The sequence below is a fragment of the Columba livia genome, chromosome 25, assembly GCF_036013475.1.
Source record: "Columba livia isolate bColLiv1 breed racing homer chromosome 25, bColLiv1.pat.W.v2, whole genome shotgun sequence".
Taxonomy (NCBI): Eukaryota; Metazoa; Chordata; class Aves; order Columbiformes; family Columbidae; genus Columba; species Columba livia.
Window position 1 is genome coordinate 1,929,299 of NC_088626.1, and position 13,955 is coordinate 1,943,253.

The following is a 13,955-nucleotide window of genomic DNA, read 5'->3' on the forward strand; positions in this document are numbered from 1 at the left end:
CCCAGCCTCTAATCGTGCCAAAATCCTGTAATTTTAAGGTTAATAAAGCCCTTGTTTGCTTAAGATAGCACCTGTTTCTATGGTGACATTGCAACCCGGAGCCTGTTTATCAGAGAAACGCTCTGACAAACACAACCGCAGGAGCAAGCACTGGTGGCACTGGGACAACTGGGATGCTGGGGTCCCCTGGTACCCAAATTCCCAATGGGTTCCGTATCCCACTCTACAAAGCTACAGGAGCCAGCGCAGCCCTGGGGCGCTGCACCCCAGCACACCCACCGTGGGGAGAAAAGCCACTTATTGGGATGAGCGATGGGGTGGGGACGGCTTCTGTTCCAGCACATTTAACACATTTCCCCTCCCTGACCCCAGAACGGTCTCCGACCATCTCCGTGCCTCAGTTTCCCCAATGCTGGGGTCGGCGGAGCCATCGTGGGCTCCAGCATCACCCGCTGGGTCCCGCTCGGCTCCAGCCTGGCGCAGGATTTCTCCCGGCTGGCAGAACCCGTTTCCATAACGACTTTCTGTTACAAACATATTTTGATAAAAATAAAGTTAAAGCAGCGAAGCTTTGGTGGAGTACAAATTTGCTGCTCTCTCCCTCCCCCTTCCTCCTCCCGAAGAGGGGGAAGAAAGATGGAAAGCTTTCCATTTAGAAGGGCAGGATTTTCTCCCTTCTTTTCCTTTTCCCCGCTGAATACAGAATGTTTACTGGGTTTCTCTGTAAACTGGTTCCGACTCTGCCTGGTTACCTGATGCTCGACGGTATATACAGGATAATGTGATAAATTCATTTCCAATTCACTGCATTATCCTTTGAATATTTTAATGACTCATTGAATGGAGTGTAAAAAAAATAAAAAGCTATTTCAAATGAACAATTATGCTGCATTAGAGTAAAGGCTGATTATATTTAAACACTGCTTGCATGGATAACGGGACATATCGACCTCCGCCTATAAGAGCTAATTTGGCTCTTATCTCTAAATAATTTTACACTGCAAATTACCATGAAAACCTAAAGGGCTTTAAAAACATTCATCAAAAGATATTATTCCACTTTGTAGCAACATTTTTATTTAAATTATTTTGAACGGGAGTGAAAGCATCTCCCGTGTTTGACAATGGGAGGAGCGGCGGAGCAGTGGTTGGTAAGGAGCGGGGCTGGGATGCTCCATCCCCAAACACACTTAGGAAAGCGAATTCCCAAGCCGAATGCCAAAATTTGGTGGCGTGCCAAGGTACTGCAGCACCTACAGTGGCATTTAGTGCTGCCGGAGAAGCTTCCCTCCAAAGATGGGGACGGCAAAGTGATGCTGATGGATGCTGGGGATACTGGAGGGATGCTGAGGGATGCTGAGGGATGCTGGGAGACACTGGAGGGATGCTGAGGGATGCTGGAGGGATGCTGGGAGACACTGGAGGGATGCTGAGGGATGCTGGGGGATGTTGAGGGATGCTGAGGGATGCTGAGAGATACTGGAGGGATGTTGAGGGATGCTGGAGGGATGCTGAGGGATGCTGGAGGGATGCTGAGGGATGCTGGAGGGATGCTGGAGGGATGCTGAAGGATGCTGGGGGATGCTGGAGGGATGCTGAGGCATGGGGGACTTTGCAGCTCCAAAACCATCCCACCGATCACCCCGACTCCCCCCCAAAAAGGGCACTTTGAGCCCCTCTCCGCACCACAGCAACAGAAGGTGTCGGGTAAAGCCTACACGGTTATTTTCGAGCCAGTGTGCAAATAAGCCTGTCAGCTGAAGCTGCTCGGAGCCAAGAGTTCCACGTACCCCCCGACGCGCTGCATCTCAACGAGGCGCCGTGTGCCGGAGCCGGCGGAGCCAAGGGAGGGATTTCGGGGGGTGATGCTTTGGGAATTTTCTGGTTGGGACCCCCCCAGAAACAGGGAGTGACCTCAGGAATGAGGGTTTTGTCCTGGTGGCCTGGGATGATGATGCTGGGCTTGGTGGTGCCTTATAGCATAAGGGAGATATATATGTATGCGAGAGATATATATACACCTACGACATATATATCTCACATATAATTATATATATTTTATATATATCATGTTAATGTATGCATTTTATATATAACGTATAATAGAAACAAAGAATACTTCAAGGTGGAAAGAACCCATAAGGATCATCAAGTCCTACTCCCTGCTCATATATACATGTATATATATATATTTATCTCACTATGAGAACGCTTCAGGAAGAGTTGGGGTCAGCCTCATACCTGACGGAAACACAAAGTCCTTCTCCATCCCAAAATCTGGGCCCAGCAAGGAGTTTTTTGACCTGTAACACTGACTGCAAACACTCAAATGCCAAGAGACAAACCCCACCTTCCATTTGCCCCAGAGAACTGGTTGTGATCCCACATTTCCCTTCTTTGCTTAAACGATCTCATACTCGAAGAAGAAAACCGCAATAATTAGCAATAGCGAAGGATCTGTGTGCAGAAGGGGAAACAAGAGCTTGGGCTTCTTTGCGTTTAGTAAATATTAAAATTAATGAGAGACTTTCAGGACCCTGCCGTTGGAAATGCAGAAGGGTTTCTATGAAGGATAAAGCCCTGTACACAAATCTCTGCAATTATTCTGAATGCTTTATGTTTCTCAGCCAATTATGGAATTCATGGAAAGTATTAATATCCAATTTTAATTTGCTCAATATTCCCATTAACAATAAAAAGTCTAATTAAGGTATCTGTACAAAAAGCCCTTAGCAGTAATTTCAGAGAATAATAGTGGAGAATGACGAGATATTTCTTGTTAAATGCATGCTGCAAATTAATTGATATCTTAATTAGACTTTAGTACTCAGATTATTAGCTAGATTGATTCAGGGCTGGAACACCTAATCTTTTAGAAGATAAAAGCAAGCAGGACGGGAATAAATTGATTTGCCAAACCCTTTCTGGAAGCGAACCAGAGCGATGCCCATTCGCAGGGCAAGGGCTTGTCTGTGTGTCCCGTCTGTCTGTCCTGTGGCCATGGAGCTGGGAAGCACCAGGAATTCAGGCCAGACCCATTTTCCCCTGTTTGTATCTCTGGCCTGGAAACGCTTTTCTCACCAAAAGAAAAAGGGGGAAAATTCGGCACTAAATTTCACCAAACCCACTTTTTTAAGCAAATAAAAATGATGTTTGAGACGACAGGTTGTCTCTGCGGAGAAAACTGGTGGTGGGGATTTTTTAAAGCGGGTTTTTTTCAGCATTTCCTTAGGGGGGAAAATAAAAAAAAGGCAATATTTTTGGACCAGCTTCACTCTATATAGCTGGAGGAATCACTCCCCTGCACACACACACCAAGCACCGTTCCCATTTCAACACTAAAACCCTGGGGATCGCACTGAGACGCTGCGGTACCCACGGGGATGCTCATCCCCTGGGGACCCCAAAAACGGTGACCGGGGACACTCACTGGGATGTCAGCGACCAGCCAGTGCCTCCAGTACTGGTTCCAGGGCTTTTCTCTGCTGGGAGTGTCGGGGTCGGCAAGCACCAGCACGTACTTCTTGTTCTGCAAGAGAGGACATGGTCGGCTTGCGAGCATCCCTCCAGGACACCCATCAGCCCCCAAATTCATTTTGTCCCACATTTCCCATGCACGCTGCAACGGTTGCATTCACGCACAGAAAATGCAAGCGATGAACCCGCACTGGGGAAACATGACGACTACAAACCCGCTCGGGACGATTTGCTCCTTGTGATCTAAATCTCTGCAAAAAGACGGAGGAGCAGGGCTTTGCTGCTGCCTCCAAATAAAAGGGGCCAAAGAGAATTATCCTCTTCTAACCGCGTCCTGCAGAAGCGCCGGGCAGAGAAATGCGCAGGGGACTTTCTGCAAAGGGGGACGGGATGTTTGGGGGGATTCAAACCCAGCTCCAGCCTCAGGGTGGTAGCTGGGGACAGGCTGGATGGTTGAGAGGAGCTAAGCTCTACCTAACTAAGCCCAGACTAACCGAAAGACCAACCCTTGGGGGCTCGTTGGCGTAAAGCAGGGATGCAAAACCCCTCACCTCGCCGTGTACCCCAGGGTTTGGGCAACCATTCCATCTGTCTCAGCCCCCCAGAGCCCACCCCGGATGTCCAGCACCCAAAGGTGCCACCGATGCCATGAGACGAGGTGGATATTTTAGTCTCCCGAGGACGGAGCTGGGTTGGAATGACCTCCAGAGGTTGTGGACAGCAAACCTGCGGATCTCAGGGGATTTCGCCGGACCTCAGGCACCAGCTTATCCTGCAAGCACCCCGATTAAGGGATCTAGATCCTAATAAAACCTCCAGGTGCATCTGTCAGCTCGCCAGCGGTGCCGTGCGCGGCTCCGGCGTCCCCGAGGGCCGAGGTTTCATAAACGGCCAGGGGATTTAACATTGCAATTCCCACCTAAATTAGCTGGAGCTCCGCGGCTTAACCACCTGGTCGCTTGTGAAACCAGGCAGGGATTTTCACAGGGAGATTGCTGGGGCAGAAACAACCTTTTTACTCTATTTCCCAACCCCTGGTTGGGGCAAGCAAGCCCCAGCGTGTTGCCATGCCCAGAAATCCCCCGTCACCCCTTTTCTTTGCATCCCACCGGAGCATTGCATCGCTTAGCCCCCCCCTTGCAGCTGACACCTCCACAACAAGAACCGGTTTAACCAGAAAACACGGATTTCAACCCATTTAGCAAACAGTTTGCAAGGGTCGCAAAGAAAATCCCAATCTCACGCAACCGCCCTGCATGGGAGCGCGGCCGGCGAGGTGTTGCCGCCCGGGTGTGTTAATCCCAGCCTGGCTCAAGGTATTTGCATCATGGGGGGGTTTACACCAACCGTGGAGATGTGTGCTTGGAAAAGGAGATGTGATGATGCCCCCGAAGCTCAGGATACCTCAGCACAGAGCTGCCACTTCCCTCCCTGCAGCTGCATCACCAAGAGCATCCCCCCCAAAAATTCAGCCATATTCCTCGCTGGCAACTAAATTAGGTTTTAATCAGAAGGAGGAGGGAGTGGGGGAAGGAGCCCAACAACCCAAAAACCCTGCACTGCAAGTGTGAAGGAATTTGAGCTCTAACTTTGGGGAGGGTGCGGAGATGAGGACGGCGTTTGTGCATCTCTCGGCTCCGCTCGGGAGCCCAGCTGGTGGGAACAGAACGTGTAGTCATGGGACTGTCATCGTGTGCTGTCCAGGTTAACATGTAGCATTTCTATTACTATTAACAGACTTTCTGCTCCTCACTCCATCTGTTCTTCGAAATAATTGCAGTTGTACAGACCATGCCTTCGCTACAGGCAGGCTCTGGGGAGAGGATAGTGCTTTTATGCAAAAAAAAAAAAAAAAAAGGGAAAAAAAAAGTGTTAAAAAATAACAGCAAACACGAGAATAGAGTGCAAGCGAAGTTAACAGCAGGCTCGCAATTCGGTACAGATTGTGGCCTAGAAAGGTGACAGCACACGCGGCCAGGGGCCGGCAGGGCCAGACCCCCATGGGGACGGGAGCCGGGTCACTGGCCTGGGGATCTTTCTTTGTCGTTACCTGCCGGGCACCCTAAGAACCGCAATCCCTCACCTTCCACCTAAAGATAGCAAAGCCCTGCGTGGCCTTGAGTTAATCTCCCGGTGCTTAGGTGTATTGCATCCCATTCCAGCAGCCGGTGATGCTCCAGCCCCCCAAAATCACCCCAAACCCTCTGGCTGGTCTCCGTGAGCGCTGTTGTCTACATGGGGAAGGGTTTTGGTTTTGCTCGCAAGCAACCGAGCAGCCCGAGCGCTGGTGATTTTAAGGGGGGTTTAATGCTGCAATCCCTCCCCGACACGGGCTAACAGCATTAGCAGGAGCCAGCCCCGAGTGACACGGGAGCTGCTCAGCTCCACGAGCCTCAACCAGCCCCTGGGGATTTTTGGAGAGGAGGAAAGTGGGTTTAGATGAGGGAATTTAGATGCAAGAATTGCTCAGCCCCCCCCGTGCAGAAGAACGGATAGTGTGTCGCTTTACAGAGGGGGAAAAAAGAGCCGTTCTGGGTTACGACAGCTGAAAATTTGGGGTACCAAAGCACACCCAGCACCTTGTCACCCTTTTAAGCTCCTCCTGGGGCACAGAGGAGCTGCTGGTGTGCGGGACACAGTGCATCCCACTAGTGTCACAATTGGGTTGACGCCACCAGGTCACCCTCCCCAGGGACACCCTTCCCTGCTCCCCAGCCATTCCCCTCACCGAAGTGCTTTGCAATTCACATTTAACCATTGCAATGAGCTAAAACTGGTGCTTTACCCCCCAGTTTTGCACCCCACGTCCCCGCGTGCCCTTTAATACCCAAAACGGAGCCAAAGCAGCAGCACTGGTGACAGGTGACAGCAGCTCGGCGTGTCACGTTTTCCCTGCTAATTGTTTCTAGAGGGAAGCAAAGAGCGATAAATCCAGTTATTACTGGAAAGCATCGGTTACTCCGATTAGCCACAGGTTTAGGAAAGTTGCTCGGAGCAGGCAGGGACTTTGGGAAAGGCAGGAGAGGGATTTGTGCGCCAAGGATACACATACAGCTCAATAGATCCCGCCGAGTCGGGGCTGCACAGGAATTAAAGACTTATCCAAATGAAAGCAAATCGGGTGTTAAGCGACACACATGTAGAGCGAGCGGTTTCCTTGGAAACCGGAGCACATGGAAGCGGCACACATGCAGCATCCCGGCGTTTTTGGCACCGTGGGGCTCTGTCCTGCCAGGGATGCTCGTGTTTGGCTGGGGATGGAGCCGGAGCAAAGCCCCGTCCCACCAGCACGTCTGCTGCGGGACATGGAGATAAATGGCACAAAATCGCTTTTTCCTGACCGTGCCTAGCTTGGCTGGTCCCGCTCATCTTAAAAATCCCACCCCAAAAGTAAGGGAGAGCGGATTGGCAAAGCCCCAGCCAGGCTCCCAGCCCCGCACAGGGTGTTAGAGGGTTTGGTTGATTTGGAAAAGTCATTGAGCAGACATGAGAATGAAATGGTTGCCACTGAAGGTGGTGAGAGCCTGGCCCAGGTTGCCCAGAGAGGTGGTGGATGCCCCACTATATCCCATGCCAGGCTGGATGACCTGAGCTGGTGAAGATGTCCCTGCTCATGGCAGGGGTGGCACTAAATGACCTAAAAACATCCCTCAAAGCCAAAACATTCCATGGTTCTATGAAACAGGTGAGATTTCCAGCTGACCTATTGCCACCCGCGTCCTTCAATGAATTTACCAAGGCAGGGACCAAGAGATTAAGACAGTATCTGAGCAACAGCAAAGCAGAGAACTCTAAATACACCCAAAGCCACCTGGCAGGAGCTCCTGGATGGGCAGGGAGGTGGGCAGGGTACCCAGGGTACACCATCCCGGCTCTCCAACCTGCATCCCGCCGGTGCAGGAGTCAAGGCATCGCTCCCCCTGCGAGGTGGAAGGGCTGCGAGCACCAGCTGAGAGTCAATCTGGGCTTTTTTCTTGGCTCATCCCCAGTACTAAAAAGTTTCTATAATGGGTGCCTAGTTAGCAATCCTGCTGCTGATTCTTCGCCAAAGAGAAATTCTCACTCCTTCCTCGGTGGCTACCACAGCACGACAAGAAAACTGCTTGAAAGCGAGTCCGTTATTGTGATTTTTGGGAAGAAACTTCGGGAGGGCGTCAGGATTTTACCTTCTTATTTTAAACCAGCACCTCATCACTTCTTCACTCTTGCAAAAAATAGGTCAGCAATATTAACCCTACTCCGCAGGACTTGCCCAAGGGGACAAGCGGCCCCATCGGAACGCTCGACCCAACTCCCCCAGCTGCAGGTCTGTGCCCCCCCGGCTGCCCAAGGGAACTTCATTGACTTTCTAACACTCTGCAACTCTCCCCAGAGAGATCCGGCCAAATATTTATGCAGCTTGATGTTCTAATGAGAATTGATTAATCCAGGATCGTTAAAGTAAGCGCGTTAAAGGTCTGTTCCCAGACTAAGGTGTTGGGATGCTTTGAGGAACGGGTTATTTACTAGGAATGGAGAAACTGTTTTTCTCCCATAGCAGGATAACCCAGTTCTTTGCAATAAAACTGCACAATGTAACCGAGCAGAAATTGGGATAAATCTTCCGAGGGTCCAGGATGCTGTAAATACAGGTTTGTGAGAGGTGGTTGTGACTCCGAATCGCTTTTGGGGAGTGGGGACAGCAACAGGCTGAACCTCCTCATTCAGAGACCCCAAAACTGAGATTTATCTAAATCATCATCATCATCACCAGACACCCAACATCGGGGGAATGGAGACACACATTTCAACCCCACTGCTACCCAAAAAACACCAGCCAAAAGAGAACGAACACCCAAAGAACTCCCCTGCTGAGCTGTTACTCTGCGTCCCGCCCCCCCTTTCCCACCAGCTATTTATTGCAATTTGGGCAGCAAGGCTTTGGGGACGAGCTAATGAGCACCCTGCGCTCGTCCCCGGCCTCGTCCCCGCTCCGCAGGCAGGAGACGGGATGGATTCGGGGGAAGAAACACATTACGGAGCGGTCGGCGAGGAGGAGGAGGAGGCGGCGAGCGGCCGCGGTGGCAGAGCGCAGCCTTCCAGCCCAATTACTATCACACGGGGGGACACATGGATTGGTGACATTTGACATTTTCTACACAATATTTTGATGCAAAATGGCACTTCCGTCACAAATTATTTTCCAAATCTTGGCTTGGGTTCGGGTGGGTTGTTTTTTTTTTTTCAGTTTGTGGTTTAATTTTGTTTTTCTGGGGGAAAAGAAAAAGGAAAAAAGGGTCGTTGTTTCCCCACTGTAAGCAAAGGGTCGTGGTGGCTGTGCCACCGGGTGGGCAAAGCAAACAGCCCCGGTGGGGGCAACTGAATGCACAAAACAACCCCAAGGTTTGCTCTGCGGCATCAAGGTGGCCCTTGGGGACTCTCAAAGGGGTTTTTCCCTTCTCCCATCCATTCAAAGGAAGCAGGAGCTGCCCCAGAACAGGAGCATCACGAGGCCGGACTCCCCCGGCGATGCAGGGGTTACGGCACCGGGAATCGCTGAACTCTGAGCTACTAGACACCTCGGGAAAGCTGAAATGACTTTAAATGCCTAAACATTTTAAAACAAACCCTGGAACAATTCAGCTCCTAACTCTTTCCCTGCTTTCTCTCCCTCCTCACTCTCTCTCTCCCATTTTTACGGTTTCCAGAGCTGTTTTACGCCTCATTACCTGCACACTGTGAGTGATGTCTGTCGGTCCTAGAGCTGTAAATACCTTAAATCATGCTTCATTAAGAATATCTATGGTGCTATTAAAGAGCTATAATAGACAACGAGTTAACAGATGATTAAATATGAACTCCATTTGTGTCAGTCACCAGCGTGCAGGAAGAGGCTTTAAGTTTCTTAAACTCGCTCTCATTATCTGGGGAAGTGGGGCTGCAGCTGGCAGGGGTGGAGGGGGATGGAGGGATGATGGGGTGGGCTTGGGGGGATGCTCAGATGGGGCTGCAGGGATGCTCGGATCAGGATGAAGGAACGTTTGGATAGGGATGCAGGGATGCTCAGATGGGGCTGCAGGGATGCTCAGATCAGGATGAAGGGATGTTTGGATAGGGCTGCAGGGATGCTCGGATCAGGATGAAGGGATGTTCGGATAGGGATGCAGGGATGCTCGGATGGGGCTGCAGGGATGCTCAGATCAGGATGAAGGGATGTTTGGATAGGGCTGCAGGGATGCTCGGATCAGGACGAAGGGATGTTTGGATAGGGATGTGGGGATGCTCGGATGGGGCTGCAGGGATGCTCGGATCAGGATGAAGGGATGTTCGGATAGGGATGCAGGGATGCTCGGATGGGGCTGCAGGGATGCTCGGATCAGAACTAAGGGATGTTTGGATAGGGATGCAGGGATGCTCGGATCAGGACAAAGAGAAGTTTGGATAGGGATGCAGGGATGCTTGGATGAGGATGCAGGGATTTTTGGATGAAGACAGAGGGATATTTGGATGGGGATGCAGGGATGCTCAGATGAGGATGCAGGGATGCTCACATGGAGATAGAGGGATATTTCGATGAGGATAGAAGGATATTCGGATGGGGATGCAGGGATGCTCGGATGAAGATGCAGGGGTGCTCACATGGGGATAGAGGGATATTTGGATGAGGATAGAGGGATATTTGGATGAGGATAGAGGGATGTTTGGATGGGGATGGAGGGATGTTCAGATCAGGACGAACGGACTCTCTGGTGGGGATGAAGGGATGTTTGGATCGGGATGGAGGGATGTCTGGGTGGAGATGGGGCTCAGGGATGCTCCTGCAGCAGGGTCACCCCACAGGGACCAGCTCCTCTGCTTTGTGACAGTCCTTTGCTCACTGCTCACACCTGTACAGGCAAATAGCACCCAGTGATGAGTGTGACACATCGATCTTCAGGGTCTGGGAGCCAGAGGTTGAAAAGAAAGTAAAATAAAGGAGAAGGAGGACAAGGAGAAGGACAATGAGGAGATGTCGGGCTCTTTGATGGGACGGGATGGGGAGATGGATGGGTGGACGCCAGGAAGGGCTGGATGCTGGTGGGACGGACCACGATGCAAAGTACACCGAGCATCGCTGTCTCTCTGACAAAACAATAGCTCAGCACAAATGAATTGCCAAAGCGCCAATTAAAGAATAATTATTAAAATCCCATGAGCACAAAAAAATACTGAGGAAAATTAAATAATGAGTGTTTTCTTATTTTGCAGATGAGATTTTTCTCTGTAAAAATAAAGAACAGTTGCAGGGGCAGCTTCAGCAAAAGTTGATTATGCCAGGGTTACAATCACAGCTCCAGGCTGAGCCCAAACACCTGCGATGTGTGCCCCATCACCAAAAGAAAGGCAGAAAAATAATGACCCCTCTTTAGCAAATCCCCCACTGTCACAGTGGGTGTCACCGCTTCCCTTTGCAAGGATGAATTTGGGTGAGTGGTGCCTCCTCACCATCACCTCTCCTACTCCAGGAACAGGCTTAAAATCCTTTGGGAAATGGATGGGGCTGCGTGTGGCATCAGAACCCAGTGGGAGCTGCCCCGTGCCCTCGTTTCGGATGATGCTCACCCCTACAAGAAGGGAGGGATGCAGGATGCTGAGCGGGTACCGCACACCCTCCACGGTCACCATATCACCCCGCTTCCCAAAAGGGAAATCACCGCCTGACACCTCTCAGGAAAAACAGCAGAATAAGTTCATACTCCTCAGCATCCTCCTTATTTCTCAATCCCGAACACGCCTCGACCCCTCACTGCAGCCACGACCCCCGCGCTGGCCACAGTCACATCCCCAGGGACCCACGGCCACCCCCAGGGCTGTGCGGGGGGCACGGGGGTCCCGGGGGGGTGACAGCGTGGGACGGTGGTGCCGGCAGCCGGTGGCAGCGGGGGGTGACACGGTGCTCCCCGGGGACCGCGCTGGCGGGGACGGTAATTGAATCTCAGCACTTATATTCAGCCGGAGCCGGCGCGATGATTAAGTTAACTGGAAATGCCATTTCCGTATTGTTTCGACTCTTAAGTGCCCCGAATTTCTTCTCGTTTGCCGGCGGTCCCCTCTGCTCCCTCGCCGCTCTGCCGGCATAGGGGTCAGGCAGCGGCAGCCCCCAGGGTCACCGAAATAAATGAATCCTGGCGCCCCTTGGGAGAGATTGCAAGAGCTGGGAGGGAGGATGAGATCCCCTCTGCGTTTGGGGAGAAATAAAAGCATTTCAGGAGTGGCAGATTGCTAAGAATGAAACTCCAGCCCACCCACCGCATCCATTTACCTCCAAAAGTGCAGCCGGGGCCTTTCCCCCACCCTGATGCACCATCACCACCTGTAGATCTACACCCAGAAACTGCTTTGGGAAAATAAAGAAACAACAACTAACCCTCCCCGTCACACAAACCACTCTTGCCAGGAACAGGAGGGAAAAGATGCTCAGCTCAGAACTTCCCTCCCTAGTAAAATATTTAATAATAAACTCAAAAGAGAAGCCAACTGTCTCCCTTGGTTGTGGTTTCCATTTGGAAGTTAATAGGATTTGTATTCCCATCCAAAATGTGTTTTTTTTTCCTAATGTATGTTTTGTTCTAATATATCCATCTTGTCATGCTAAATAAAATACAGATCGTATCGACGTCGCGCTCCATTTGTCTCCAGCACACAGACGCACCAGCCGCCCTCTCGCGAGGCACCCGGCCCCCATCACTTTGTTCATCGATACCCGTTCGGAAAGCTTGAAATAAAACTTTAAATACTCCAAGCGAGGAAAAACATCAATGTTAACGTGTTAATTTCCACAATGCCTTGTTGCTTTGAAATCCTTAGGAAATAAAACAAAAATGGGAAGCTTAAATGAGTCCTATGAAAAGGAACAGTGCATCATTAACGCAGCCGGATCCGTATCACCGACTGCAGCAATTACGAGCCCGTGAAACGCTGCAAGCTGTGAAGAGCTTTCATTACCCAGGGTTTTACAGGTCATTCACCTCTGGCCAATCTTACGCTAAAACAAGCATTTTCTGCACCGCGGATTCCAGCTTCATTTAAATCCATAATTGCTTTGATTTCGGTACATACGGAGCACGGGGACTTCATGACTAAGAAATCTATTAGGCAATAAGTCGGCGACTTTTAGGGACCTTTAAGTCATCTTGCCTCAATTTCTCCCCAGGTCGGGTGATGGATGGAGATGCTGATTTCCACGGCGGGCGCGACTGGCCCCACTCCCCAATTACCATCCCGGGTCACCGAGGGGGAATTCAATCAGGGAAGCGGCCCGCGGGATGCTGCTTGTGCCTCCAAAACGCAATTCCCCCTCCACAAATAGCCCTTCTCCAATATTTGATGCCTTTTCATTATTTCCCAGGCTGCGCAGCAGGGGTTTGGTGCGGGGATGCTCAGGTGCGGATCAGCCGCAACCACTATTTTCCCCTCTGCTGTACCCCCGCAAGACCAAACAGCCCTTTGGGGAGCTGCGGGCAAAAGAAATATATATATTTATGAGGGTAATTGTATTGAAATGGGTGTATTCACCTTGTATCTATTAGAAAACACTCCAATTTAAAAGCTGTGATTTACACCTTGGTATAAAACCAGGTGAATTGTGTCTCGCGGGGTTATCTATTCCTCCGTGGGTGCTGGTGGAAAGAAGAGACAATAAGTCTATTCTCCTCCATACGGGTCCCTACCCAGCCTGGTACCCAAGTGCCTTCCAGAAGTGCATTAAATGATGCGATTAACATCTGTCACGTGCGGTTCCGTCTCTTTTCCCGTCTCTCCCGGGGGAAGGAGCCGCACGTGCAAGGGAAGGGTTTGTTTTGGTGGCTTTATCTTAATATCCTTTTTCATGGAGGGGAAATGCATCTCTGTGGGCAAAGCGCCTTTTGCATCTTGTAGCCAAGTCCCTGTTATCTGGGGGGTCGAGCCCTGCTGTGGTTTTTGGGGGGGTAAGATGAAGCAGGGTGGTTCGGTCGTGTTACATCTTAGCAGGATGGGATGCTGCTCCCGCAGCCTGGATCCTCTTTTAATTGATTTCTCAGGGTTTATTTCCTCCTCACTTTAATTGCAATACAAACGTTTGCTGATGCAATTATCGTGCATATGTGATAAAGCTGTTAGAGGGTGTCATTAGGTCGCATTTCTTCAGTTATTTTAGGGTGAGCGAGGGAAAGAGAGAAGTGTATTCCTGCACAGATTTCTGGCAATAAAACATAATTCCAAGGTGGGTTTCTTTGTGGTGGTGCCTTTTTTTTTTTGGCTCTATATACTGAAAGCAAAATAAAATTGCCTTACAGGAGCTCATCTGGGGGTGAAATAATCCACTCAACATTCAGATTATCAGCTCAGGCACATTTGCATTAAAATAGGCAAGAAGAGCTCCCAGGATGGAGCGAGATCCATCCGGATCAGCCAATGCCCTCACACAAAACAGCGATGGATCCTCACCCTGAACACAAAACCGCTGATGGATGCGGCCT

At 50.6% G+C, this 13,955-nt stretch overlaps 1 protein-coding gene across 8 annotated transcripts in view; it reads right to left on the reverse strand.

The window, feature by feature from the left end:
• PEBP4 (phosphatidylethanolamine binding protein 4) overlaps positions 1-13,955 on the reverse strand; it is a 77,401-nt gene that overhangs the window by 30,616 nt on the left and 32,830 nt on the right. For 6 of the 8 annotated variants that reach the window (XM_065041009.1, XM_065041008.1, XM_065041005.1 and 3 more), the window contains one exon: positions 3,431-3,529. The exons of the other annotated variants lie outside the window; for them this stretch is intronic. In XM_065041009.1, coding sequence (XP_064897081.1) covers positions 3,431-3,529 — 99 coding nt within the window. The remainder of the gene's footprint in view (positions 1-3,430; positions 3,530-13,955) is intronic. 8 annotated transcript variants of the gene reach the window in all.